The sequence below is a fragment of the Cuculus canorus genome, chromosome 24, assembly GCF_017976375.1.
Source record: "Cuculus canorus isolate bCucCan1 chromosome 24, bCucCan1.pri, whole genome shotgun sequence".
Lineage (NCBI taxonomy): Eukaryota > Metazoa > Chordata > Aves > Cuculiformes > Cuculidae > Cuculus > Cuculus canorus.
In genome coordinates this window covers 273,120-299,406 of record NC_071424.1, presented here as the reverse complement: position 1 = coordinate 299,406, position 26,287 = coordinate 273,120, and the positions used below count along the sequence as shown (strand labels likewise).

Sequence of the window (26,287 nt, the reverse complement as noted above, 5' to 3'; positions counted from 1 at the left end):
CATGGCAAAGCCAATGACATCTGAGGTTATTAATTAATTGAGAGATGCTGGAGTGGGAGAAGGGGCTGGAGCAAACCCAAGCGCTGCAGTGCTGTCACCTCTGACCATTATGGGCCAGGACTTGCATTTACTCTAGACCTGCTTCTGTGGGATGAGGTTGGGATGGAGCAGAGCTGGATCTGCTGCCCGGCAGGATGAAGCTGGTGTGAGTTGTGATGGTGGGCACTGGGACAGCTCTGCTGGGGTTTGAACCAGGGGACCATCTCCGGCATCCTGTGGCCACCCAAACACAAGCATGAGTGGCTGCCTTCCCACGACCTGGACAGCTGAACCACCCCAGGGAAACCTGCTGAGATGTGTGGCTTTCATCTCAGAGAGGGATCCAGCCCTATCCATGGGCATTCAAAGCGCCTTTTCTTCTGCTGTGCATCTCCACTGTCCCAGCACACCTTCTAGGAGGACAATGGGATGCTGATGCTTTCCAGCCTCTTTCTGTAGGGACAGAAAGAGGCTGGGTTGGCCACCTGCTGGAGATCACATCACACGTTCCTTCCGCATCCTCCCTGCAGCAGATCTGGCCTCAGGAATCATACAGGCCCAGGTAAATCAGTTGCTTTTAAACCCTGAAAGCAGGACCTGCACTACTGAATGTTCTGGACTATGAGCATCCCCCAGCGTGAGGGGCTGGGTCTCACAGGGAGAGCTTGATGGCAAGCAGGAGTCTGAGGACAACACAGAGCTCTCCTAGCTTAATATCAGATGATTTAAAAGGCACTATTTTGTTCAGGCTGCAGAAAGTTCTCTCTCTGGGAGCAAAGCCGGTGCTGCTGGAGAACTGGTTGGATTGCTCAGCAGGTCTGTGCAATCAGAGGCACGAGCTGAATGGATGCCAGCCAGGTTTCTGTGAGCACTTGGGAAGCTGGGTGCAAGCAGGAGTTTAATTAAAGCAAGGCAATCACATCAAAGCCGGTCTCTGTGCAGATATCCTTCTTAGCTTGCAAGAATTAATTAACGAGTTTGAGTTAAACCTGTTCCCTTTTGATTGCAAGCACAGCCTGATTGAGTGGGTAGCAGTGCCTGCTGGTGCTCGGCAGGTACCGCGCTGGTGCCCAGGTCTGTGGTGGGTTTGCACCAGGTGGAAGCAGAGCTGGGAGCTGCTCTGACAGCTCAGCTGAGGTGGGGGAAGTCATTTGGGCACCCAAATCCCTGCCCAAGTAGCCAGTGCTTAAGGCCTGGGTTAGAGAGGAGGACCTCCCAGCAGGTGGAAGCGAGGGCAGCCCCTCCCAAAGCTGCAGATGGTTGCTTTGCATCCCTAGGAGGGCTGGCTTTGGGGCAGCTGCTCCTTGCTGCTGGTTTTTGAGGGGATACCTTTGCAAGGAGTGCAGATTGCAGTGAGAGGCTCTCAAGAGGAAGAAAAAGAGCTAGGGACTTCCCAGCATCAGCTTGGCTGTGGGTGGGAGTAAGGCTCTTATCAGGGAGGGCAGGGATAGGATGAGTGGGAGTGGTTTTCAGCTGAAAGAGGGGAGGTTGAGATGAGATCTTAGGGAGAAATGTTTTGTTGTGAGGGTGGGGAGGCCCTGGCCCAGGTTGCCCAGAGCAGTGGTGGCTGCCCCATCCCTGGAGGGGTTCCTGGCCAGGTTGGATGGGGCTTGGAGCCCCTGATCCGGTGGGAGGTGTCCCTGCCCATGGCAGGGGGTTGGAACTGGATGGGCTTTTAATGTCCCTTCCAACCCGACCCAAGCCATTTTAAGATTCTAAGGCAAAGGTGGATCCAGCCCTGCTGGTATCAGGGCAGATAAAGCAGAGGGGTTTGGAGCAGAGCAAGCGCTGGGCAGCTGCTTGTGGAGGAAGGGTGGGAGAGGATGCCTGGGTTCAGACATTGTGAGGGTAAGTAAGGGTTGTGGCCCTGCTTGGTTCCTGGCTGTGATTATGGTCTTTGCTTCACCTCAGCACTTGCGATGCACAGCAACTTTTCCTGGCCGAACTTCATCTTTAGGTCCTCACCAGAAGAAAGATGAGTGGTCCTATAGGCATTGCATGTAGGGTGATGTGATTCCCCTTGTTTAACACCCCTGTCTCTGTGGCAGCAAGAGTGGATGTGCAGGACGTTTCACCTAAGTGCTGTGGGGTGAAATCAAGCCAGGATAGAACATCGTTCCTGGATGGCAGAGAGCAATGCTTCCCATCATGCTCCAAATGACCCAGGGTATGGTTGTGCGCTGCCTTCGGGTTGGAGCAGGCAGCAGTGAGCTGGAGCTAGTATTGCTCTTCCAAGCCTGCTTTTCTGAAGCTTATTGCAAGGGAATGATTTCCCTCTGGTTCAATAAATCACTGTTTCATTGTGCCCTGCGAGAGCAGTTTTGGTTTTAAGCAAACACTTTCGGGGAAGCCCTGGCTCTGCTGACATCAATGGCCAAATTCCCCCCGCATCAGTGCCATCCAAAGCCTCTTCTAAGTCCTTTCCAAAAGTTGTTTTTAGGCTTGAGCTTTTTTGGTCATCTGGAACAACAACCCTCCCAAGCCCAGTGTGTTTTTACCAGCAACAAGCTCATGGAGTAGTAAAGTGTGTAGGATGTGTGGGAAGGACAGAAATGCCCCTACTGTTTTGATGTTTTGAAAGATCCCTCAAGAAATAAGGCTACTCAGTAAAACTTCCCTCTCTATATGGAATCATTAGGAAGCACTTAATATTTCAAATTTTATTTTAAGAGTACTGCAGGCCAGCGCTAGAGAAACGCATTTATCTCGCAGGAAAGCATTCATTTCTCTCTGGAAAGCCTTTTCCTTGAATTCACTCTGAGCTCAATCATCTGATTCCTTGAAAGCAGGCAAAAAAATAACTTCAAAGCATTCCCCTGCCACTTCCAGGTGAGCTGTTCTTTTTAGGATATGTAAGTGAGTGAAACCCCAGCCTTTTGCAGCAAACTGAACAGGTTTTCCACAGCAGTGCATGAATCCAGTGGGGAGAATCTGAAAGTCCATCTGTCCCTCCCAGAGGAAAGCCATGGCCAGTGACGCTAATGCTCCTCAGGGCTCCTGCAGACATGCCTCCCCTTGGCCATGGGTCAAAGGGGAGCTGGAAATGCTGGAGTCCTGCATCCTGGGACCACCTGGCTGACATGGCCCCTTTCCTTTGAAGTCACACTGCAGCCCTCGCCTCTCCTTAGGGGCACGGGGCTCTGCAGAGCAGGCAGAGCCCATAGGATGCCCGGGAAGAGGATTTATGTCCTGTGGCTCCCTGCCAGGCTCACTCTTGCATCACTGTTGCTCCTGGGTTAGGCTACTGCCTCCTGACCTCTGCACCTCACTGCAACCTGTGCCAGGGCATGAGGCTCCCTCGAGTGACGCAGCACAGGGGCTTGGCGTGGGAAAAGACGTCACGGCCTGGGGGAGCAGGGCTGCGACCCACGGGGCTGAGCCTCGGTGCCTGCTGAGGTCAACTTTCCCCTGGCTCCAAATGCTGCAGCCAAAATCCCCCAGGGGAAGGAGGCTTTAAATCCCCAGTTTTGGCAGAAGGATGTCTATAGCTTGTGGGTTGTCCTTATCACCCCTCCAGCATTGGTGTCGCCTGGACTAAGGTGACAGCAGTGCCATAAACAAGTCCTGTCCCCGACAGGAGCATGCCGATGTGGTTGCGTAGCTAGGGGCTAAGAGGCAGGGGCAAGCATGTCATCAGGTTCCTTTCAAGATAGTTTTTATTGCCTTTGCAGTCATTTCCCACCGAGTTTCCCTGAGGTCAAGTGCTGGGCTTGGAGCCACGGAGCCTGATCTGGCACCCACCACCCTGAGCTGGGCACGGCAGGGGGAAATACAGCTGTGCATGAGCTGGGAACCAGTGACACACTTTGCACCAAGGGGTTCCTGCAGCCCATGCTGGGGTTTTTGAGCAAGTCTGCCCCCTGCCCGTGTAACTGTGTGTCTACTTTGGTGCATCTCGCTTCCAAAACACAGGACAGAACAGCTAAGGCACCCAGAGCCGTGCTGGGCTCCTCTGCACCATGCTTGTACAGTGCAGAGAACAGCCTGCTCCACCCAGCCGCGGTGTGACTGGCCAGGTGTGAGTGCTCGTACCTTGCTCTAATATCCTATCAACAACAGCAATGAGTTTAGTGGTTCTCTGCCCCAGCCTCTGCATAAAAACCTTGCTCCCTTACTGGTTTAACAGAGCTGAAGGGCTTTTTCCCCCTTGCTGTGCTCAGAGCAGACCCCATAAGGGCAGTGGGGTCTGCAGGAGTTGCAGTCAGCGTCTGCTGGGCTGAGGGAGATGTGGTTGAGCACCCTGTTCTTCCTTGGGGTTTTAGGGCAAACCCTGTTCCTCTGCAGCATGAAGCTTGGGACATATACCCACCAAGACCTGAGCCACCACCACCTACATCAGCATCACCCACCAGATCTGATTGACAACCAGCAGCCTTTGGCATGTGCCCCGCACACACTGTGTTAGCACCGGCTACCCCATAGCAGTGCCGTTAACTGCAAGGAGCGTGGGGTCACAGCTCCTGGCTATTTGCAGCTCCCTTTGCCAGCCACGTTTGTCAGCTCTGCCCAACTGCTGCCAGGCACAGGGCTCTCCCAGCTGTGTCAGCCTCCACAGGGGCTGTCACACTCCGCATCCGCTCTGCTACCTGTGTGCAGTGCTGCCCACGGGATCCTCAGCCCTCCCCCAGCCAGCAGGGAGGAGGAACCCACAAGGATGTAGAAACCCAGGCTATAAAAACATCCTCCCCTTTGGGACACAACAAAGCTGCTGGCAAAGGAGGTGACTGCCCTGGGAGAGCGCTATGCCGGCCAGACACAGCAGGAGGGTGCAGCAGTATCTGGTGATCTTGGCTGTGACCTGGGGCGCCGGCTTCCTCCCATCACCGACCCAGGCTTTGCAGAGGTACCCGGCGTGTGTGTTGCAGGTGGCCCACGATGCTGTGGGTCTTGCCATCCCGCCTTGGGTTTGGGTGGACCCACAACATTGTGGGCCGTGCTGTCTCCCCTCGGGTTTGGGTGCTTGGGCTGGTGCTGGGACCAAAGGGCTCTCTTTCTGTGCTACCTGCTGCAGATGTGTTGGGAAATCTCCTCCCTCCTCCTTTTTTCCTCTATTCTAGCGCACACACTCCTCCCTGCTCCTCTTCCTCTCCCATACAGAGCATCGCGTGGCTCAGCATCACCCCTGTCTCCCAAATAACCAAAACGAAGCTTTTCACTTGCAAACAACCACCCTGAGCATGGGGCTGGGCTCAGCCCACAGATGACCATTCTGATGTCCTCCTGCAGCAGCCACAGCCTCTGTGGGGTCCCTGCCCCCGGTGCGCTGGGGTACATCCCATCCCCTGCATCCCACCCTAGTCTGGGGGTGCAGTGGGAGCACGACCCTGCTGGCAGCCCCGAGGTGCAGGGTGCTGCGGGGAGCTGCTGCCATCTAGAGCCACCCAGCTGGATTTCCCAAGGCAGGAGTGTTGAAGGGGTCAAATACGGCTACTTGGGTGCTCCCTGGTCCTCCAAACCTGCTCTTTCCCTCCTGCAGGATCGCACTGCGGAGGATGCCCTCCATCCGCCAGACGCTGCAGGAAATGGGTGTGAAGGTGTCGGATGTCTTCCCTGAGATGAGGCAGAGCAGATCCAGCGGCGTGGCTGGCCCCCGAAATGGGACGGCTCCCACCGTCCTCACTAACTACCTGGACGTGAGTCTGTCCCTGTGCAGGGTTTTGTCACCCCAACGCAACCCCTGCGTCCCACTCACTGCACCCCACAGGGCATTTAAAAGACGTAAAGACAGGTATTTAAAAGACGGGTAAATGAGGTGCTCAGGGACATGGTTTAGTGGCAGATAGGAATGGTTGGACTTGATGATCCAAGGGGTCTTTTCCAACCTAGTGATTCTATGAGGTGCTGCTGGGGGCTCGGCTCTGCATGAGCTCATCTCCAGCCTGAGCTGTGCCCCCAGTGATGCTTCTCATGCTGTTCCCCTTCCAGACCCAGTATTTTGGTGAGATCAGCATCGGTACCCCCGCACAGACCTTCAAAGTGGTCTTTGACACAGGCTCAGCCAACCTGTGGGTGCCATCCTACAAGTGCTCCCCCCTCTACAGTGCCTGCGGTGAGTATGGGGGCACAACCAGTCCCAGCATTGGGGCTGACAAGCATCAGCTCCAGCTTCTGCTCAGTGAACATGAGCAAATCTCTCCTTCCCAAAAGCTGATCCAAGTGGGCTGGAGTGGGTTTACCATTGCACAGCGGGGTCTACCTGCTGCTATCCAGTCGCCTGGCAGTAGGGCAGGGTGAGCTCATCGTTCCGTGGAGGCTAGGGTAGCAGAGACCCTTGGCCACTCCTGCCATCTCCACCTTCCTCACTTTCTTTGATGCACCTTCTCCTTCTCTCCTAGTTTCCCACAGCCGCTACAACTCCTTCAAGTCACGGACATACATAGCCAACGGCACGGGCTTTGCTATCCGCTATGGGACAGGGAGCGTGAAAGGTTTCCTCAGCCAGGACATCGTTATGGTGAGCGTGTGCCCTCAATTCACAGACCTGGAGCTGCCAGCTCAGCGAGGAGATGCCCATGTGTGGCTCGGCACCCTGATATGAGCAACCCCAGTTACCAAAGAGCAGGGGGGGCCTCTTTGGGGAGATTTAGCACCCTGGCTCCCTACAAGGACATTTGTGCCTCCCGCAGGTGTCAGACATCCCCATCATTCAGGTCTTTGCTGAGGCAACCGCGCTGCCTGCCTTCCCCTTCATCTTTGCCAGGTTTGATGGGGTGCTGGGGATGGGCTACCCCAGCCAGGCCATCGATGGCATCACCCCTGTCTTTGACCGGATCCTCTCCCAGCAGATCCTCAAGGAAGATGTGTTTTCTGTCTACTACAGCCGGTGGGTCTTATGAGAAACAGGCACTGGTGCTGGGGAGGTGTTTGTTATGCGGGGTACAGGCATTGCAACCACAGCAGTGCTGGGTTTGCATCTTGGGACTGGGAAAGAGCAGTGCCTGGGACTCCAGAAAAAGCTGGGGAGGGGCTCCTGATCAGGAAGGGCAGGGATGGAACGAGGGGGAATGGTTTGAAGCAGCAAGAGGGGAGATTGAGATGAGATCTTGGGAAGAAATGTTTTGCTGTGAGGGTGAGGAGGCCCTGGCCCAGAGCAGTGGTGGCTGCCCCATCCCTGGAGGGGTTCCAGGCCAGGTTGGATGGGGTTTGGAGCCCCTGATCCAGTGGGAGGTGTCCCTGCCCATGGCAGGTGGGGGAACTGGAATGGGCTTTGAGGTCCCTTCCAATCCACAACATTCTATGACCTAGGATGGGATGAAGGGCATGGAGATGCCTGGAGGAGCTGGAATGGAATGAGACAGCACTAGAGAAATAACCAGATGGATGCTTATCTGGAGCTGCTGGGCATGGAGTGCTAAGGCCAGGAGAGGCTGCTCCTTGTTCGTTTATCACTGTCAGATTGCACAAAGTTGACAGCTCTGCTAGCGGGGCTGGAGCAATCACAGCCAGAAGTGGATTCAGTTTTTTGTCGATAGGTGAAATTAAAAACCCCCAAAACCTATTAAAAAAAAAACCCCAAACCTGCACCAGAAGCCAAACCTCCTTTCATTTCTTGCCCTAAACTATTGTACCCCAGCATTACTCCTCTCAGCAGCACCAAAACCCGCAGGAGGAGAGGGTGAGCCCATCTTGGCAGAGCAGGAATACTGCCCCCTACCCCAACACTCCCCACCATCTCCAGATACAGAAGCTTGGCAATACGCAGGGACTGACCCACAAACACATGGTTTAAGCAGGCGTGGTAGCCTTTTATCTCAAGCAAAGGTGGATCCATCAATAATGAACAAAGCCTAACGATGCTGGCTGCAGCCACAGCCTCGTCTGGGTGCTACTTGGGTCCGCTTGGCACCCTGGGGACACAGCTCGCCTTGGACTACAGACTTACAGAGTGTCTTTCTCTTGTTGCAGAGCTTCGAAGTAAGAAGACAAAAGCCATGAGCGCTCTGAAGCCAGCAACATTAACAGTCACGGGCACCAGACCCCACTCACACTGCCAGCAGCTGGCGAGCCCTGCTTGGTGCTGGCAGCCGGGCACTGGGCTGTAGGAGCTCACACACCACAGCAGCCCCGCACCGCTCTCTGCCGCATGCCTGCCCCACACAGGATCCAGCACCGACCTTCTGGGAGACCTCAGCATGTGGCACCCCCTCTGTGCAGGCTCTTGCACCCCTCTGAACTAATTTGGGGCTTCTTCTGCTCCAACTTGCTCTCTGCCGCTGTTGACCGGGTCAGCAGAACTTCACGCTCATGGCTGGTCCATTCTCACTGGGTTTTCAGGGACAGCAGCAGATGGGGAAATGACTGCTGCATTTTGCACCCTAGGAATGATCCTCTGAAGCCTGGAGGGGAAATAATCCTCGGAGGCAGCGACCCAGCCTACTACACCGGGGACTTCCACTACCTGAACGTCAGCAAGAGCGGCTACTGGCAGATCAGCATGAAGGGGTAAGGCCAGGGGCTGCTTCTACACAGCACTGGCCTCATCCTGCAAACCTCTCTGGATGTATGAGTGTGGGAAATCCTGGGAGAAGCTTGCTGGGTGCTGGGAAAGGTAGATCACAGAGGCATGTGTTCACCTGGAGGGTGCGTTTCCCTCCAGAGGGGAGGAGGGTGGGTTCCTCCAGCACAGAGCTGTGGGAATGCTCTGAAAGGAATGCAGAGGGGGTGGCACCGTGGGCTGATTCAGCTTGGAAGCTGCAGTGGAAGAGATTTAACCCGCTTTAGTCCTGCAGAAGGAGTGAGAGGCCCTGAAACAATTCTGCTTTGTTTAACTTGAAAAAAATAAGCCCCACATATGATGAAGCTTCAGCTTTCATTTTCGAGAAGGTTGAAGGGAGGGTTCCCTCTGTGCCTGGGAAATCTACTCCAGAGGTACCAGGAGCAGCACACATTACCTGGCCAGTGTTCCCTGGCCAAGGACGTGGCACACTCACCCTGGGAGTTGAGCTGCAGCCACCGAAGGAGAGTCAGGGTCCCCCCTCTGCCCTCCTGCTCCAGGGTGTCTGTAGGGGCTGAAATCCTGTTCTGCAAGGAAGGCTGCTCAGTGGCTGTCGACACAGGAGCATCCTACATCACTGGCCCAGCTGGGCCCATCTCTGTGCTGATGAAAGCCATTGGGGCAACAGAAACAGCTGAAGGAGAGGTGAGCAAACTGCCCCTGCCTCGCTCTATGTCTCTGTCCCCTTGCTGCCTGAGCCGGGCTCAGACTTTTTTCCCCTCTCTGCAGTACGTGTTGGAGTGTGACAGAGTCCCTCAGCTGCCCAACATCTCTTTCTACCTGGGTGGGAAGGCCTACGTGCTCAGCGGCTCAGCCTATGTCCTCCGGGTAAGCTGCATCCCTTCGTGTGGGGTGGGAGGGTGGCTCTCTGTAGGCTGGGTGCATCTGCCGGGGACAGCAGTGCAGCTTGGGGTGAGGCTCTGTTGCAGCATCCTATGCTCTCCTGGTTCCCCTAAAGCAGCTGCCACAAGACCCATAATGGCAGTAATTCAGAGAAGTGGTGGCTTCTCCATCCCTGGAGGTGTTCAAGGCTAGGTTGGATGGGGATCTGAGCAATCTGATCCAGTGAGAGGTGTCCCTGCCCATGGCAGGGGTTGAAACTGGATGAGCTTTGAGGTCCCTTCCAACCCAAACCATTCCATGATTCTGTGACACGTCATGTTTTCCCAAACCCTCCTGTTAGCAGAGATGTCCCAATGACCCACACCAACCTGTCGCTGCTTCCTTGGGTGGTTGGGGAAGATTCAGAGTGAGGAGCAAATAACAGAGGCAGGCAGGGATCCTCCTTCACAGAGGAAGGAATGTGGAGGCGAAGCAGAGGGTGTTGAGCTGGGGAGCACAGCCATTCCTCGAGCACACTGCAGTAGAGACCTCCTTCCTGACACCTCATCTCTGCATGGATCTCCTCCTCTTTGCAGCAATCCCAGTACGGGGAGGAAGTCTGCGTGGTGGCTTTTTCAGGGTTGGACATCCCACCCCCAGCTGGTCCCCTCTGGATCCTGGGTGCCAGCTTCATCGGGCACTATTACACCAAATTCGACCGGCGCCACAACCGCATTGGCTTTGCCACAGCCCGCTGAGAGCTGGGGGACTGGAGAGAGGGATGGGGAATCAGCCTGGAGGCAAGAGCACCACCGAGAAGAAACAATTTGAAGTGCCAATGGGAACAACATTTCCTTACTGCTCAGCCTCCTCCTCTCTTTACTGAAGCAACTGCAAAACCTCGCCTTCTCCCACTCCAAAACCCCCGCTCAGCTTCCCGAGAGCCTCTCCTGCTGGGGAGAACTGAGTCTTAAATGCATTTCCTGGTGAGTGTGTTCAGTCTGGAAATCAAAGTGGCACCCTGTGTCCGGAGCTGCACCTCCAGGAACTTTTAGGGTGATGCGCAATAGTACAACTGGCACACAGTGGATTGCTGCTGGCATGGAAGTCCCTGCAGGTTGCAGACAGGCTGAGGAGAAATGATCTGATACAGTTCATGGTGTTCTTTAGATGGGAGAAAAATAATCTGGTTGTGTTTAATGGTAGTTTTAGCTTGTGTTAACCCTACAGCTCTCCGTGACTTTAATATTAAACAATCTTAAAGCAACAGGACGCTGAGTGGATGCTTATTCTTGTGGAGGGAAGAAATCAGATGCTTTAATTAAGAGAACTGGAGAACAAGTGCTCCTCTGCTAGGATTCACCGCTGCATTTATATCCTTCCCTGTTTCATAAGAGTGAAACAACCTCACAGCTGTGGCCACAGCATCTGCATGCAGGCAAACTGGGGGTCTTTTCAAACAGCAAAACAAGCTCTTTCTGCAGGAGATGAGCTGCTGCATAGGCTACCCCTAACTTGACTTCCCACGGGAAGCCCAGGACCACTGGTTGCCCCCCGGGAATGAGGACAGGGCTGTACTTCTGCTTTGCTGCTCTTCAGGGAGGGGAAGGTGCCTGTGGGTCTGATTACAGGTGGCTGATGCTGTTCCACTAGGATGGCAGCTCTTGCTGCCACAGTGCCCGGATCTGTTTTCATCACCGCACTGACTCGAGCTAACAACTAGAGGTTTGTCTCTGTCCTGGCTGTGTGTGGAGATGCTCAGCAGGAGCGTGCTGGAGCTGCAAGCCACGTGCTGGCTGGCCTGGCAGGAGAAGCAGACCAGTGCTCCCAGCTGGAGGCTGACATTTCCAGTTCTGCAGGAGAGCTTCGGTGCTTCAAGTTATAGCCCAGCAGCTGCAAATCCAAGCTCTTCCCCAATGCCAAGTGGTTTGCAACACGCTCTCACTCTAGGTGTGACCAGCTCAGGTATGTGACTGCTGTGGTCCACAGCAGAGCCCTGGAACATGTGCCTGTAATGCACAGCAAAACACCTGCATTTTTGGAGCACAGCCTGGAGCCGTCTGAGTGCAATCACTCACAGAAGCTTCTGATCCTCATTTCTGCAACCAGTGCTGACTGCTGATGAATTCCCAGCGCTGCCCAAAGTGCAGGTTGCCAGGAGCTGCCTCTCAGGCTGCAGGGATGGTCGGGAGAGTGATGCTCCTCCAGCATCAAAACAGTGGCTCTGGGTGACCTTTGCAGCCAGGTAGGCAGCAGCCTCAGCTCCATTTGCCAGCCCTCCCTCCCAGCACAACACCTCATCTCCTGCCCTGTCCCACGGAGCAGCAGTGGAGAGGATGTGGCTAAGCGCACGTTTGTCCCTCCTGAGAGGGTCTGTGCGGCTGTCTAATGTTTAAATGCTTTAGCATTGGGATGCACAACCCTGCTTGTCCAGGGATGGGAAACTGTAGAAACGCAATGATGTTACTTGGGGGTGAAGGAAAGGGACTCCAGCAGTCAAGGCATCTCCCTTTCATCCAGCATTTCCTGAGCACATCCCAGCACTCCAGGCAACTGCTGTTAGCACAGGAAACCCCAGAGGCTGGAAAGCAGTGGCAGCCCAGGTAGGGAGAGCGGGGGGGGGGAAAGGGTAGAGACTCTCTGCATGGGGATATGAGCCTGGAGAAGTGAAGGCTCCAGGGAGACCTTAGAGCATCCTCCAGGTGCTGCAAGGGGCTCCAGGAAAGCTGGGGAGGGGCTCTGGATCAGGGAGTGCAGGGATAGCATGAAGGGGAATGGCTTTCATCTGAAAGAGCGGAGATTGAGATGAGATCTTGGGAAGAAATGTTTTGCTGTGAGGGTGGGGAGGCCCTGGCCCAGGTTGCCCAGAGCAGTGGTGGCTGCCCCATCAAGGCCAGGTTGGATGGGGCTTTGGTCACCCTGACCCAGTGGGAGGTGTCCCTGCCCATGGCAGGGGTTGAAACTGGATGGGCTTTGAGGTCCCATCCAACCCAAACCATTCCATGATGCTATGATATCTGCTCAGGTCAGCACTGGAGTTACAGTCTGGCCTTCAACAGCCTTCTGGCCGTACAGAGATCCTGGCAAGCTTCTCCTCTTTCTTCCTACCACAGGGAAACTCTCCAGCTGGAAATAAGTAAGCCTCCCCTGCCCTACTCTTCTCTGCAAAGGCTCTGGTCCGGAGAAGACTCAAGTGGATTTGAGCTTGAAAAAGAACCAAATTAAGCCCTCGCGATGGCTTCTGCCTCCAGCCCTCAAGCTGGAGAAGGGTCTGGCTAACCTAAAATTGGATGGTTTTGTAGATCCAGGTCTGTTCCTGTTCATCACAGTTGTTGGGAGCAGCGGGAGGGAAAAACGCTTGGTCTGCTTGTGGTGTTGCTCCTGGGCCCCTTAAGCCAGCTTATTAACACCTCTAATCACCTGCGCCAGGACAATTTCCTGGTGGCTGCAGCACAGTCTTGGCTTCAGGCACTGCGAACCCACAACTGCCCCATATTAACACTTGTGATTGTTACGGGTGAGCAATTAGGCCACGTTCAGCCCAGCAAAGCGGCAGGAACAATTATGAGCATCCTATTAAAGCTGGCAGAGCTCGCTCTATATTTAGAAACATGGGGAACTGGTTCATTCGTGTTTTTTCCCCTTCCTTAAACGATTTTTCCCCAAGTCTTCATGGTCCATTTAGCTGGTTTCAGCCCAAACCAGCTGTAAACTTTGGAGGAGGTGTTCTCTCCTCCCAGCCACGTGCAGTTGTTATTTCCTCTGATAATGAAGTTGGGCTCAAATTGTGCCAATGGGCTGCGGGGGGCTGTGCCAACAGGCAAGCCGTGCTCTATCTTTGACTGTCAAACCTCTCTCCAGCCCACCTGTAAATCCCCTACAGGGTCAGTGCTCAGTGTGTGAGATAGTAACGGGGCTGCATCGTAGAATCCCGTGCCCTTGCAGCTCAGAAAGACAACCATATTCTGGGTTGCGTTGGAAGAACTTGTGACCAGCAGAATGAGGGAGAGGATTCTGCCCCTGTGCTCTGCTCTCACAAGAATCCACCTAGAGTCCCATGTCCAGCTCTGGAGTCCTCAGCAGTGGAAGGACACGGATCCGTTGGAGCGAGTCCAGAGGAGGCCACAGAGATAATCCGTGGGCTGGAGCACCTCCTGTATGAGGGCAGGCTGAGAGAGTTTGTTGTTCAGGATGGAGAAGAGAAGGCTGCGGGGAGACCTTAGAGTAGCTTCCAGAAATGAGAGGGGCTCCAGGAAAGCTGGAGAGGGGCTGTGGATCAGGGAGTGCAGGTATAGGATGAAAGGAAATGGTTTTCAGCTGCAAGAGGGGAGATTGAGATGAGATCTTCGAAGATTTTTTTCACATCCCTGGAGGTGTTGGAGGCCAGGTTGGATGGGGCTTTGATCACCCTGATCAAGTGGGAGGTGTCCCTGCCCATGGCAGGAGAGTTGGAACTGCACATGGGCTTTGAGGTCCCTTCCAACCCAAATCATTCTGTGAAGAAGGTTGGAAAAGACCTCTAAGCTCATCAAGTCCAACCATCAGGGATAGAGGAGGGATGAAGGGATGATCGAGGCAGGATGGAGGGATATAGGAGGGATGGAGGAGGGATGCAGGGATAATGGAGGGATGGAGAGATGGAGGTGGGATGGAGGAAGGATGGAGGGATATAGGAGGAGTGGATGAAGGATGGAGGCGGGATGGAGGGATGCAGGGAAGACCGAGGCTGGATGGAGGCGGGATGGAGGAGGGCTGCAGGATCCGGGCAGGGGCGGGCCGGGGCGGGCCGGTGACTCACGGCTTCCCCGCGGCTCCTCCCCGCCGCTGCCCCCGGCGCTCGGGCTCGGGGCGCTCGGTGCGGGGGGGATGGCCGTGCCGCTCCCCCGCTGCCCAGACTGCCCGGGGACGGAGCGGGGCGGCGGGGGGGGCCCGGCACTGCCCCACCTCGGCATCGCCGTGGACGAGGGGGACGTGCTCCCCGGGGCGCTGCGGCTCGTGCGACAGCTCAGACCCGCCTGGGAGCCCCACAGGGTGAAGACCAAGGTACTGGGTGGGGTCGGGGAGAGGATGCGCGGAGACCCCCCTGCTGCAACACGGGGATCGTCCCGGGGGGGTAGAGCCCGGTTGGGGGGGCTGGAGGGGCATCCCAGGGTGGTACAGGGGCATCCCGAGGTCGTACAGGGGCATCCCGAGGTCATACAGGGCATCCCGAGGTGATACAGGGGCACCCCAAGATGATACAGGACATCCCAAGGTGCTACAGGGCATCTCCAAGTGATACAGGGGTATCTCGAGGTGCTACAGGGACATCCCTAGGGGTTGTAGTGCCCTCCCTGAGCACCTGTAGAGCTCACTTGGCGAGGGCGTTATAAAACCCCTATGTGGGTGACTGTAGGACCCACCCTGGGGGCCTTTCCCCCTCCTCACCTCTACCCAGGGGTGTCAGGTCTCAGGTGGTGTCTGCGCCCTCACCAGGCTCCTGGTGATGGGCAGGAGGGCATAGAGGTAGTGGAGCTGGGTGCACTTAAATGCGAGTCTAGGACCTGCCAAGGATGGGACAACATCCTCTTCCCCCACCCTCAGTTTTCCTCTCCACTCTCAGAGCGTAACCAGGGCTGATCAGGTGGGACACCAACACCCACCTTGATTTGGGGACCCCTCAGGCAGTCACTGACTGGTGATTGTGAATGCAAGAGTGTCCCCAGGGTCCCTGGAAGCTGCCAAGGTGGGTGAAAGCTGGGGGGCTGCTAGGGTGGCAGCTTACACTGCTGGTCTTCCTGGAGGTGCTGTACCCCTACCTGCACCCCTAACTGCACCCGCACTGTGCCCCATGCTGCACAGCGGTGCCTGCAGGGCTCCCTTGGGTCACCTGTGGGTTTGCACCTTTGCCAGGTCCCACAGGTTGAGCACCGGTTCAAATGGGAGCTGGGATCCAGCACTGGGATCCTTGCACAGGACAGAGTTTGGTTTTCCCAAACTGGCAGGGCTCTGCTGTGGCAGCTGGGAGAGTGGGGCTGGCGGGGGAGTCCGTATCTCCCTCCTCTCCAAGTCTAGGTGCTTGGTCTCCCTTCGTCTTGATGGGTTCTTCAGTCCCTGGTGCTATAGGTTCCAAGGCTCCTGCTCCTTATCCTTTAAGCTTTGTCCCTGGGGTGCTGGGACCTGGGTGGAAAAGCGAAGCTGGAGGTGTCTGTGCCCTCACTGGGCTCCTGGTGATGGGCATGGGAACGTGGAGATTTCAGAACTGGGTGCGCTAAAATATATATATATACGTGCGCATGCATGTCCCCTGAAGGCACACGCTTCCCATGCGCCTGTTGTGCTATTAAAAATGTATTAATAGCCAAGTGTAATTAAATACAAGGAGCTGCAGGAAAATGCACATGAAAGGGCAGATGGCAATGGGCAGGAAGCTGGGAGTTCGAGTTCCTCAGAGTGCAGAGCTGTTGGGGCAGGAAATGTCTTGGGTACTGTGCAACCTCAGTGACAATGGTTGGTTGAGAAGGACCCCAGCTCTCTGTTATCCAGGCACTCTTCAGGCATCAGGGGGGTCAGTGTTCAACAGCAGCTTGTGTGCATGTGTTTTTAATTTTAAAAAAATGGCCAAAAAAAACTTAGGAGTTGCGGGGGAAGAACCTCCAGTTGCGTTTCCCTCAGCTGCTGTGGCAAGAGTTGGTCGGGAGGGGATGGAGTGGTGCACTAGTCTTCAGCTGGTTCCTATTAGCGTTCCTGTTCGCTCTCCTTCGTGCACTGGAGCCGTGCCTGGTTCACACCACCTCGCTGCGCAGTGTCGGTGCTCAGCTGCTTGCAGGGGCTGTAGAAGTCTGCGCCAGTGACACAGAGTAATCTCCTAAGGTGTGGAAGGAAGGGTCTGGGTGCTTGGTCTCCCATCTTCTTGCTGGCGTCTTCAGCCTCTGGTGCTCCAGGTTGTGCCCTCTTCCCAGGGTTCACTCTCCTCATCCTTTAAGCTCTGTCTCTGGGCAGAAGCATCTCCATACCAAGAAGGCATGGGGGTATCGGTGAGTCAGCCATGCTATCAAGAAGCACACACTCCTCCATCCCTCATCCGGCGATAAGGAGAGCAGCAGCAACGTAGAGCCAAAGCCCTGTGAGGACTACAGTGTGGATGAACTCTTTTAGCCCGACTTTGGCAACAAGGTGCCCTAATGCAGTCCAGCCCCGGGCTGCTGGCTACCTCTCGGGCTCAGGAGCAGTGCTGGGGATGCCTGTGCAGGGAGGCAGCCAACGTGGCAATGCTTTGAGAACGCCAAGGGGTCCCACCGGGGTGTTGGATGGAGCTGCTTCACTTCAGCATCTTTGCACAGGTCTCGCTTCACATTTAATTGCCATAAGGCCCCTGCTGTGGAGTCACCCTCACTTTCTCCCCCTCCCTGCTGTCACACATCTGCAGCAGGGAAGGAGTTGGGTTGGTGGCAGCACTGCAGCCGTGCTGATAGCTGACTGTGTTTTGGATCCACAGGGAATAGTACCAGGCATCTCCCAAGCAGCTGCAGTTGGGAGCTGGAGGAGCTGCTGCCTCCAAACCAAGCAAGCCCTTGCATGCGTGTCTGCAGGTTGCTGATGAACCATGTGTAAGCCTCCAAAGTTAGTGGCCTGGAATTCAGAGGGAATAAGGCTCAGTAATCCTGTTAAACCCACTGGAAAGGGCTGACTGGGCTGTTGAGCAGCAAAACAAAGCAGCACAAGGACTTTGCAGTCGAGGTGGCTCTGAGCATCTCAACTTGGAGCCGTTCACCTGCAGATGATGTGCATGTGGCTGATGGGAAAGCACTGACTGCATGGATGGGCCGTGATGCCTTTCACTTGCAGGATTTCTGGCCTCTGGGGCTTGTCAGGACAAGTGGAGGAGAGAACTGAGCGTAGCACTGTGGTGGAAACAGATTATCTGACCTGGGAAAAGCAGCTTCCGTTACTTGAGAAGGTTCAGCACACCCCAGCTGCAGCCAAGGGGCAACAGCCTGATGGGGCATGGTGGCCAGCTTGCCACTTGCCATGCTCACCCGGAATCCAACACCGGCCAGCTGTGCAATGAGGGATGTTAGCGCCATCTGATTTTGGGTGTCTCATTCCAGTGCTTCGACTTTGCCTCGGGAGACTGCATGGGGAGCCCTATATATAGGCACCCTATATAGGAGCGTGAGTTGCTGAGTGGGATGTCTAAAATTAGCTGTCCCACCCCCGAGCACCGCTGCTGCCGTAGCATGTGCCCTCGCCCCCCTCCTGCTCCATGAGCATCACACCTGCTCTGGCTCCCTGAACCCAAAATGGATAAAGAAATCACTATTGGAGAGAAGTGGCACCCTGGTATGCTCAGCCTTGGTGCTGTGCATCCTCCCTGCGTGGGGCTGAGTGTCCTGCCTGAATGCATCTAAGCATCCTGCCTGCATGGGGCTGGGTGTCCTCCCTGCATGGAGCTGACGGGGTGAGGATCTCCTGTGGGAGAAGGAGATTGAGACCCAAGCCCCTTGGTGCACCAGAGGTGACTGAAATTGCTGCAGGCTGGGGAGAGGAGCCCAGTGCGGGCAGCAGCGTCAACCCCTGCATGTGCGCAGGCAGACGGCCAAGCTGGGGTGATGGGAGAACAAGACTCCCTTTCCATCTGTGAGGAACCATCAGGGCAATGACGTGAGAAGTCCCCAGCAGAGATGTCCCTGCCTATCAGCGCCCCAGCCCCGTGGGGAGGGTCGGGAGGAGGAGATGGGGTGGTGGTGTTTGCTCCGTGTTGTTTGCTGGTTTGTTTGGGTTTGGTTTGTTCTTTTTTTTTTTTTTTTTTTTTTTCATTTTATGCCAAAAGATAGACGCTGCTTTTGTTGGTAGTGCTTCCTGGGGCTGCTCAGGTGCCAAGCATGTTGGCGGCACGGCTGCTCTGAGCTCTTCCTGAGCTGCCAGGTGAAAAATAGCAGGATTTACACCCAAACCACCAACTTTGTGCAGCTGAACCCTCGTGCCTGTGGCTTTGTGCAGAGCCCCAGTGCATGCATGAGCCTTGAGGCCTTGCAAACTTGTGCCATCTGCTGCAGGGGCTTTACCGGCTGTGTGGGCGCTGCTGCTTGGTGCTTTCTTTTGCCTGGTATTGCCTTTGTCAAGTTCCTTTTGTCCTTGGGGTCTGGGAAGGGGGTTCCCCCTGTGCCCGGCTGGCATGACGGGGATGTACAGGCATTGGCTGCACTAACCCTCTCCCCTCCAGCTCTTCACCGATGGCATCACCAACAAGCTCGTGGCCTGCTACACGGACGAGGGCATGGCAGATGCGGTGCTGGTGCGTGTTTACGGCAGGAAGACGGAGCTGTTTGTGGACCGGGAGACGGAGCTGAGGAACTTCCAGGTGCTGCGTGCCCATGGCTGTGCCCCTGACCTGTACTGCGCCTTCCAGAATGGGCTCTGCTACCAGTTCCTGCCAGGCATCGCGCTGGGGCCTGACCACGTGCGAGACCCCCACATCTTCAGGTCTGCGGGATTCCTCACGTCCTCGGGTGTGGGTCTGGGGGAGAGCCATGGGGTGGGGGAACAGGTGCTTCTCTGGGCATGAGGGGTTTCCTCAACATAAGAAGGAGATGGAACTGTTGGAATGGGTCCTGAAGAAGCCGTGAAGATCATCCAAGGGCTGGAGCATCTTCCATATGAGCACAGGCTGAGAGAGTTGGGGTTGTTCAGCCTGGAGAAGAGAAGGCTCTATGGAGACCTTAGAGCAGCTTCCAGTACTGAAAGGGGCTCCAGGAAAACTGGGGAAGGACTTTTTACAAGGGCATAGAGTGATAGCATGAAGGGGAATGGCTTCATATTGGAAGCAGGAAGATTTAGACTAGACATTAGGAAGAAATACTTCATGATGATGGTAAGCAGGCCCTGGCTCAGGTTCCCCAGAGCAGTGGTGGCTGCCCCATCCCTGGAGGGGTTCAAGGCCAGGTTGGATGGGGCTTGGATCACCCTGATCCAGTGGGAGGTGTCTCTGCCCATGACACGGGATGGGAACCGTATGGGCTTTAAGGTCTCTTCCAGTCCAACCCATTCTATGATTCTCTGTGTTTTTAGCTCTCCCCTTTGCTCCAGCCCAGTCTTTGGGCATTGTTGATGGGCACAAACCCAATGCTGCAGGATAAATGGGCCAAACTGCAGCCAGCTTTATCACCATGGTTTTAAAGCATCAGCTCTTTTTAGAGTACTGCATAAGAATCGGGTTTTCTCTGGGAAGGTGAATGCTGCTTTTGACCCCAGCACAGTCTTGAAATGCTTCAGAGTCTTGCAGCTGGCATGGAGTCTCAACTGCGCTGACCCTTCGATTTAAACATGGCTTTTAGTGACCCTCTTCTTTTACCACAAAGGGGACTTTTACCAAAAAGTCATCATAAAAGGCCGAACTCTCAAATACTCTGTGAAATCGAGTTTTACTCAAGTTATTACAGCAAGAAAGAAAATAAATTATTATTTGCTTTGCCTTCACAAGCTGTTGCTGTTGTCTTATTGTTCACTACTAATAATTTGTTTTCTTTCTTGCTGTAATAACTTGAATAAATCAAGTTACTTGTGAAATTAAGTAACACTTGATCCATCCTGGAGAAGAGTAGGCTCTGAGGAGACATTGTAGTGACCTACCAGTACTGAAAGGGCTACAAGAAAGCTGGGGAGGGGCTGTTTACAAAGGCTTGTGGTGATAAGATGAGGGGCAATGGGTATAAACTGGAGAGGGGCAGATTTAGACTAGACATTAGGAGGAATTTCATCATGATGAGGGTGGTGAGGCCCCGGAACAGATGCCCAAGAAAGCTGTGGCTGCCCCATCCCTGGAAGCGTTCAAGGCCAGGTTGGATGGGCTTTGGGCAGCCTGATCTAGTGGGAGGTGTCCCAGCCCATCGCAGGGGTGGTAGGGCTAGATAGGCTTTAAGGTCCCTTCCAACCCAAACTATTCTATGATTCTATGATATATGGTAAAACATCGTCGCTCAAGATGTTTCAGGGGTGGTTTTGTGGAGCACTCTTCTCAGGGATGTTGCTGCACCTCCCATCCGTGTTCCCTTCCAGGCTGGTGGCCGAGGAGATGGCCCGGGTACACGCCATCCATGCCAACGGGAGCCTCCCCAAGCCTATACTCTGGCAGAAGCTACACAAATACCTCACCCTCGTGAAGACGGATCTCAGCCCAAAGGTATCCAATCCCAGGTAAAGGCAGAGGGATCCCAAAGAGCCAGGCTCTGGCTTGGGCATCCACTGCCCACCCGTCTCTAAGTCTTCCCTATATGGGACCGAGGGGAAGAGCCCCAGTTCCCAGGTAAAGCCTCTGTGGGGTGGGGAAGTGTCGCTGGGAGTGGTTTTGGTGCTGGATCTGCCCATGTGGGCCCTTCTGGATCACAATCACTATGTGAGACAACTTGCAGCCAAGCCCCCAAGAGCAGGTGGAATGGAGGCATCTTCATGCACCCTTCAGCACCTTTCCTCCTGCTGGTCTGGGAGTTAGAGCAGAGACGGCTCTGGGTTGTGCCTGTACAGCACCCAGGCAGGATCTGGCCTGAGCCAGAGATTCCCACCTGCTGTAATAATCCACCTCCTCCCTGCAAATATAGCCTGCATTTCAAACCCTCCCTAGAATAAGTTGAAGCTCAAACCCTTCTTACTATGGGGATCTGAGCAGGAAGGTTCAGCCAATATTGGTGGAGGGGATGCTAGAAACCCAGTATAGATTAAATATATAGCCAGTCCCCACCTCAGACCAGTTCATCCCATTTCTGGGAGCCTGGGTTCTGGCGAGGTGTGTGCTGGGAAGGGTGTGGGCAGCCCCAAGAGGTGGTGGAGGGGAATGAACCCGAAGGCAAGAGAATCATTAACCTGTTCCCCGAGCAGAGTGGCAGGACGCAGGGCTTTTCTCGGCACTCGCCCTGCTGCAGGCAGACTTTACCCAAGTCTGCACCTTCAGTGCAGTCAATTAGGTAATGATTAACTGGTTCTCTTCTGGGAATTGAAACTTCTGGGGTTACTGAGAGGGTGCGTGTCCTGGCAGAGTCCAAAGAAATCCCGTTGCCCAAGGGTTAGTTGGAGAGCAAATTACTTTGGGAATGAGTGTTTGGATTGGGTGAGTTTGGGGGATGGACGTGGGTGTTGATGGGGAGAAGGGAAGGCCTGAAACTGCACTGTGGCATCTGCGAGGCACCCTGGGTACCAACCCAAACCTGACCTCCCAACCAAAACTAGCCTCATTAAGCCTTGCTTTGTGTCACTGATGAGTTCATTTAGAAAATGCATGGAGGGAAGCAAAGGGCAGCGCTGCCAAGGGAGGTTCCCCATAAGCAGAAGTGATTCTACCTCATCCCCTTTCCCAGCCACCAGCAGGACATGCCCAGCCTGGAGGTGCTTGAACAGGAGCTGGCCTGGATGAAGGAAACGCTCTCCCATTTGGGGTCCCCCATCGTGCTTTGCCACAATGACCTGCTCTGCAAGAACATCATCTATGACAGGACTCAAGGTTTGTTGTGGTATCTTGGCATGCTTGGTGGGGCGGTCTGTCCCTCACCCACCTCCCTGGGGGCCTCCAGCTCCATCTCCAGCCCCTCTTGCAGCCCCTGTCTTTGCTTCTGCAGAGCACGTTCGCTTCATAGATTATGAGTACACGGGCTACAACTACCAGGCTTTTGACATTGGGAACCACTTTAATGAGTTTGCAGGTGAGTTGAGCTCTCTCTGTGGCATGAAGGTCCCCTCCTGGTTACAGCACCTGCCCCACAGTCCTGAGGATGGAGGAGGCAGTTGCATGAAGCTATTGGAGAGCATCCAGAGGAGGCCACAATGTTGGTGAAGGGTTTAGAGCAGAAGTCTTATGAGGAGCAGCTGAAGTCACTTGGTCTGTTCAGCCTGGAGAAGAGGAGACTGAGGGCGGATCTCATAACAGTTTCCTGCTTCCTCACAAGGGGAGGAGGAGGAGCAGGCACTGAGCTCTTCTCTCCTGTGATCAATAGGACCCGAGGGAATGGCAGGAAGATGCCAGGGGAGGGTTAGGTTGGATATTGGGAAAAGGTTCTTCTTTCAGAGGGTGGTGGAGCACTGGAACAGCTCCCAGGGAAGCAGTCATGGTGCCAAGCCTGACAGTGTTCCAGAAGCATTTGGCCAACACACTTAGACACACGGTGTGAATGTTGGGGTGTCCTGTGCAGGGTAGGTGGGTGCCTCAAATCAGCTGGTTGATCCCCAGCTTGTGCAAGTCTGGAGCTGCAGGTGTTTTGCTCACCCAGTCATCCACGGGGAACACCACTTTGCTCTGAAGAAGCCCTCCCTTTGCTCCTTGGGCATTGCTGACCACAGCTCCCCTCGCAGGCGTGAAGGAGGTGGATTACCGCCTGTACCCCAGCAAGGAGACCCAGCTGCAGTGGCTACGCTCCTACCTGCAGGCCTACAAGCAGCTCACCCAGCAGGACCGAGGAGGCATGGGGGTGTCCGAGGAGGAGCTGGAGGCTCTCTATGTGCAAGTCAACAAGTTTTCTTTGGTGAGCAGTGGAGATGGGAAGGAGCCAGCCTCTCTCAAACGTAGTCTGTGGGATGGGTTTTCCTCTGCTCTCTGGTGAGGATGGGGGGAGCAGGCACCAGCCTAGGGGCTTGGGGGCACCTGGGGTGAGAGGCTGCCCCAAAGATGCCTGGCTGAACCTCAGAGGCACTGAGGCGATGGGCAAGGACAATGATAGCACTAGCTGCCTGCCATCACACCAACATGTGCCAAGGAACAGCATGTCTCTCATAGCTGCGACCTTGGGCATCTCTTCAGAGATGGCAGGAGGATCCTGGGTGCAGCCAGGTGTGAGGAAATCCTCTTTGGTAAATGCTGTGCACAGGCGGACCTGATTTTCTAGAAACTTAGAGCAAAATCTCAGCTGGTTTCCTGGCTGGAGCTGCCAGGGGGGACATCCCAACTGCAACCACAAAGGCACGTTGTGTGGCTGCTCAGCATCCTTCCTGCTGGCATCCTTCACCTGGAAACAGCATGTAAAACCACCTGTGTGGGGCAGCCCCACCTGGCTGCCAGCCTGTGTCCTGTCATCACAGCCATGGGACTTCTGGGATGCAGCCAGGAGAGATGCAAGCAACTCATCCTGTGGGCAGGGATGCTCCGTACCCATTTCTGATCCTTGTTTTGGCTTTTGCAGGCATCCCATTTCCTCTGGGCATGCTGGGGCCTGATCCAAGACAAATACTCTACCATAGACTTTAACTTCTTAAGGTGAGTCCACCAGGGCTGGGAGACATTAGCTCCCAGCACAATTTGGCATTAAATCATTGGAGAAAGAGGATCCTGGTGATCTTTCCATGCTGGAGAGGACACGGGGCTGGGGTGTCTCATGTCTATTTCTCTCTCCTTTCTTGGCAGATATGCAAAACTAAGGTTTAAACAGTACTTCAAGATGAAGCCGGTGGTCACAGCGATGCAGATCTCTAAATAACATCTCCAGCCCGTGAGACCCTGAGCTGTTTTGTCCTTGCTGCATCAACAGCCCTCGCCTCCCTCTCACCCCTTCCCTGCACCAGCTGGGGGTGAGGGCAGGTCCTGATGGTGGGGAGAGGGAGATCTGTCCCAGCCATCAATTCGAGACGACCCTGAACATACCCGAGACTGGACCATGAGATGCTAGAGAGGACCATGGCCTCAGAGAGGCCCCTGCCTACGCAAGGAAGCCTTACCATCGCCTTAAAGCCGAGCCCTGGCTTGGCCCCAGTGCCCAGTGGGCCCATGCTTTGCCGGCAGTGCTGCTGCTTGGCCTGGCACCTGGTTTGCTCCCTCTGTTCTGTCCTTGAGGGTAGAAATGGGTGCCCTCCTCTGCTCAGGAACCCCCAGAGCTGCCCAGTTTGGTTTAGCTGCCCATTACCTTCATTGCTCCCACCACGCCTGCTTGGGCTCCCATCTCCAAACCAGCACCAGTTCTGGGTCTGTATTGATCCTGGGCTTGGTGCTGTCTCTGAGCACGGGTGGCTGCTGCTGCACTGCGGCTCAGATGGTGAAAAGCAGCAAGAGGCGGTGACAGCCGTCAGCCACATGAGCTTGTGACCAGTGGTCCAAGCTGTTGACCACTTTTGCTGGTGGGTGTTGCGTGCCTGTACCCACGGCCATGCATCCAGCCTGTGGCTGGCTCTGCTTTTCCCCACAATTGTGGTCCCTTGGACCCCTATGCTCTCTCTGCTCCCGTCACAGCTGCCCTTGTAGCATCTTGCCAGAGCGAGGAGCTCTCAGCTCTGTTTTCCCCATCTCCCCCAGGGACAGGGGGGTCGGTCCAGCCTCTCCCATGGGCACTATCCCTTTTGGCTGTGTCCCTGCATGGGACCCACAGTGGGAAGTGAAACAGAACTCCATGAGCTGGGCACAGCTTCATCCTCTATCAGCGCTTGTCTGCTTCTCCATCACAGTCTCCATGAGGGCAGTACTGGCCTGCTGAGCACTGTCCAACTCGTGACAACAGTTGTGCATCAGCTAGAGGGTGGAATCTAACCCCTCTGCCCCTGCCTTGGCTGCTTGGCAAGTAGTACAGGGACAAGGTGGCTGTCCCCTCCGCACCGGCAGGAACCTGCCCCAGCAAGAACCGAGACTCTTGTTGCATCTGGTGTTTGTTTTGGTGCAAAATAAAAGCTGCTGGTAGCTGGAAATCGGGGATGGTGGATCTGTGGGGACTGACACAAGATTTGTGCCAGAGCGGGGCCAGCAGCCCTGGGCCCTGGGGGTGCACTCAGACCTTCTCTTGCAGCTGGAGGTGCTGGGCAAGGCCAGGGCAGGAGCAGAGATGGTGGTGGATGTATCTCAGTTCTGGAGAACTCAGCACAGGAAGGACATAGATCTGTTGGAGCAAGGCCAGAGGTGGCCATGGAGATGATCTGAGGGCTGGAGCACCTGTGCTATGAGAACAGGTTGAGAGAGTTGGGGTTGTTCAGCCTGGAGAAGAGAAGGCTTCAGGGAGACCTTAGAGCAGCTTCCAGGACTGAAAGAGGCTCCAGGAAAGCTGGGGAGGGGCTCTTGATCAGGGAGTGCACGGTTAGGATGAGGGTAATGGTTTTCATCTAAAAGAGGGGAGATGGAGATGAGATCTTAGGGAGAAGTGTTTTGCTGTGAGGGTGGGGAGGCCCTGGCCCAGGTTGCCCAGAGCAGTGGTGGCTGCCCCATCCCTGGAGGGGTTCAAGGCCAGGTTGGATGGGGCTTGGAGTCCCTGATCCAGTGGGAGGTATCCCTGCTCATGGCAGGGGTAGAACTGGATGGGCTTTAAGCTCTCTTCCAACCCAAACCATTCTGTAATTTCCTGATGGGGTGGGTTGTGATGTCCCTGCAATGTTCCTTTAGATGTTGGCACGCAGCACTCGATGCCTCTTCCCTGCTGGCAGTAGCTGCTGGGGATGGTCCTGGTCCCAGAGCCATGCCCTGTGGTTTAAAAGAGCCTTCAGCAGAGCTGATCTCACATCTTCATCTTGGCTCCTCCTGAGGCCCTGCTGGGCTCCATCTCTGGTAAGGGCAGGCTGGACCACTTGGCTGCAGCAGGCAGTGGGAAGAGGAGGCTGAACCCCAAACCTGCTGCCACGTGAGACAAGACCTCGAGAAAACACAGGTGAGAGGTAGGAAGGAGAGTGGAGCAGCCTGCGACGCACCATGGACTGACAGGGTGGGAGAAAGAGCTGTGAAACAGCACAAGTGAAGACATCACAGGGAGCAAGAGCTGCAGAAGGGTATATGCTGGAAGAGGGCAGGGGAAGGGGGCGAAGCAATCCCATCTGTTCTCTGCCTGCCTTGGGGGAGCGATCCCCATCCAGCCCTAAGCTCTCCCTGACCTGGTAAAGTCCAGACCCAGCTCTCTGCTCCAAAAAGTCACCTTTATTGTGTCAAGGGGTGGGCGGGACAATTGTAAACAAGTATGTGAAATAATACAGGTTAAGTTACTCATTGTCTTATTAACAAAATAGAGC

The 26,287-nt window shown here is 55.1% G+C and overlaps 2 protein-coding genes across 3 annotated transcripts; both read left to right on the top strand.

Moving 5' to 3' along the window:
* Nucleotides 1-4,755: 4,755 nt before the first annotated feature.
* Nucleotides 4,756-10,584, top strand: REN (renin). Its single transcript, XM_054087714.1, has 10 exons — nucleotides 4,756-4,882; nucleotides 5,516-5,672; nucleotides 5,965-6,088; nucleotides 6,375-6,493; nucleotides 6,666-6,862; nucleotides 7,945-7,953; nucleotides 8,359-8,481; nucleotides 9,034-9,178; nucleotides 9,263-9,361; nucleotides 9,952-10,584. The coding sequence occupies exons 1-10, from the start codon at nucleotides 4,782-4,784 to the stop codon at nucleotides 10,111-10,113; spliced, it is 1,236 nt and encodes a 411-aa protein (XP_053943689.1). The 5' UTR covers nucleotides 4,756-4,781; the 3' UTR covers nucleotides 10,114-10,584.
* A 3,569-nt stretch (nucleotides 10,585-14,153) lies between these two features.
* Nucleotides 14,154-26,285, top strand: ETNK2 (ethanolamine kinase 2). 2 transcript variants are annotated; one of them, XM_054087749.1, is made up of 8 exons: nucleotides 14,154-14,398; nucleotides 18,561-18,820; nucleotides 20,393-20,530; nucleotides 21,685-21,827; nucleotides 21,943-22,026; nucleotides 22,591-22,842; nucleotides 23,497-23,570; nucleotides 23,718-26,285. In XM_054087749.1, exons 1-7 carry the CDS (start codon nucleotides 14,222-14,224, stop codon nucleotides 23,559-23,561), a joined length of 1,119 nt encoding a protein of 372 aa, XP_053943724.1. In that variant the 5' UTR covers nucleotides 14,154-14,221; the 3' UTR covers nucleotides 23,562-23,570; nucleotides 23,718-26,285. The 2 variants fall into 2 exon arrangements, with proteins under 2 accessions (XP_053943724.1, XP_053943723.1); XM_054087748.1 differs by having other exon boundaries at nucleotides 14,157-14,398; nucleotides 22,673-22,842.
* Nucleotides 26,286-26,287: the final 2 nt, after the last annotated feature.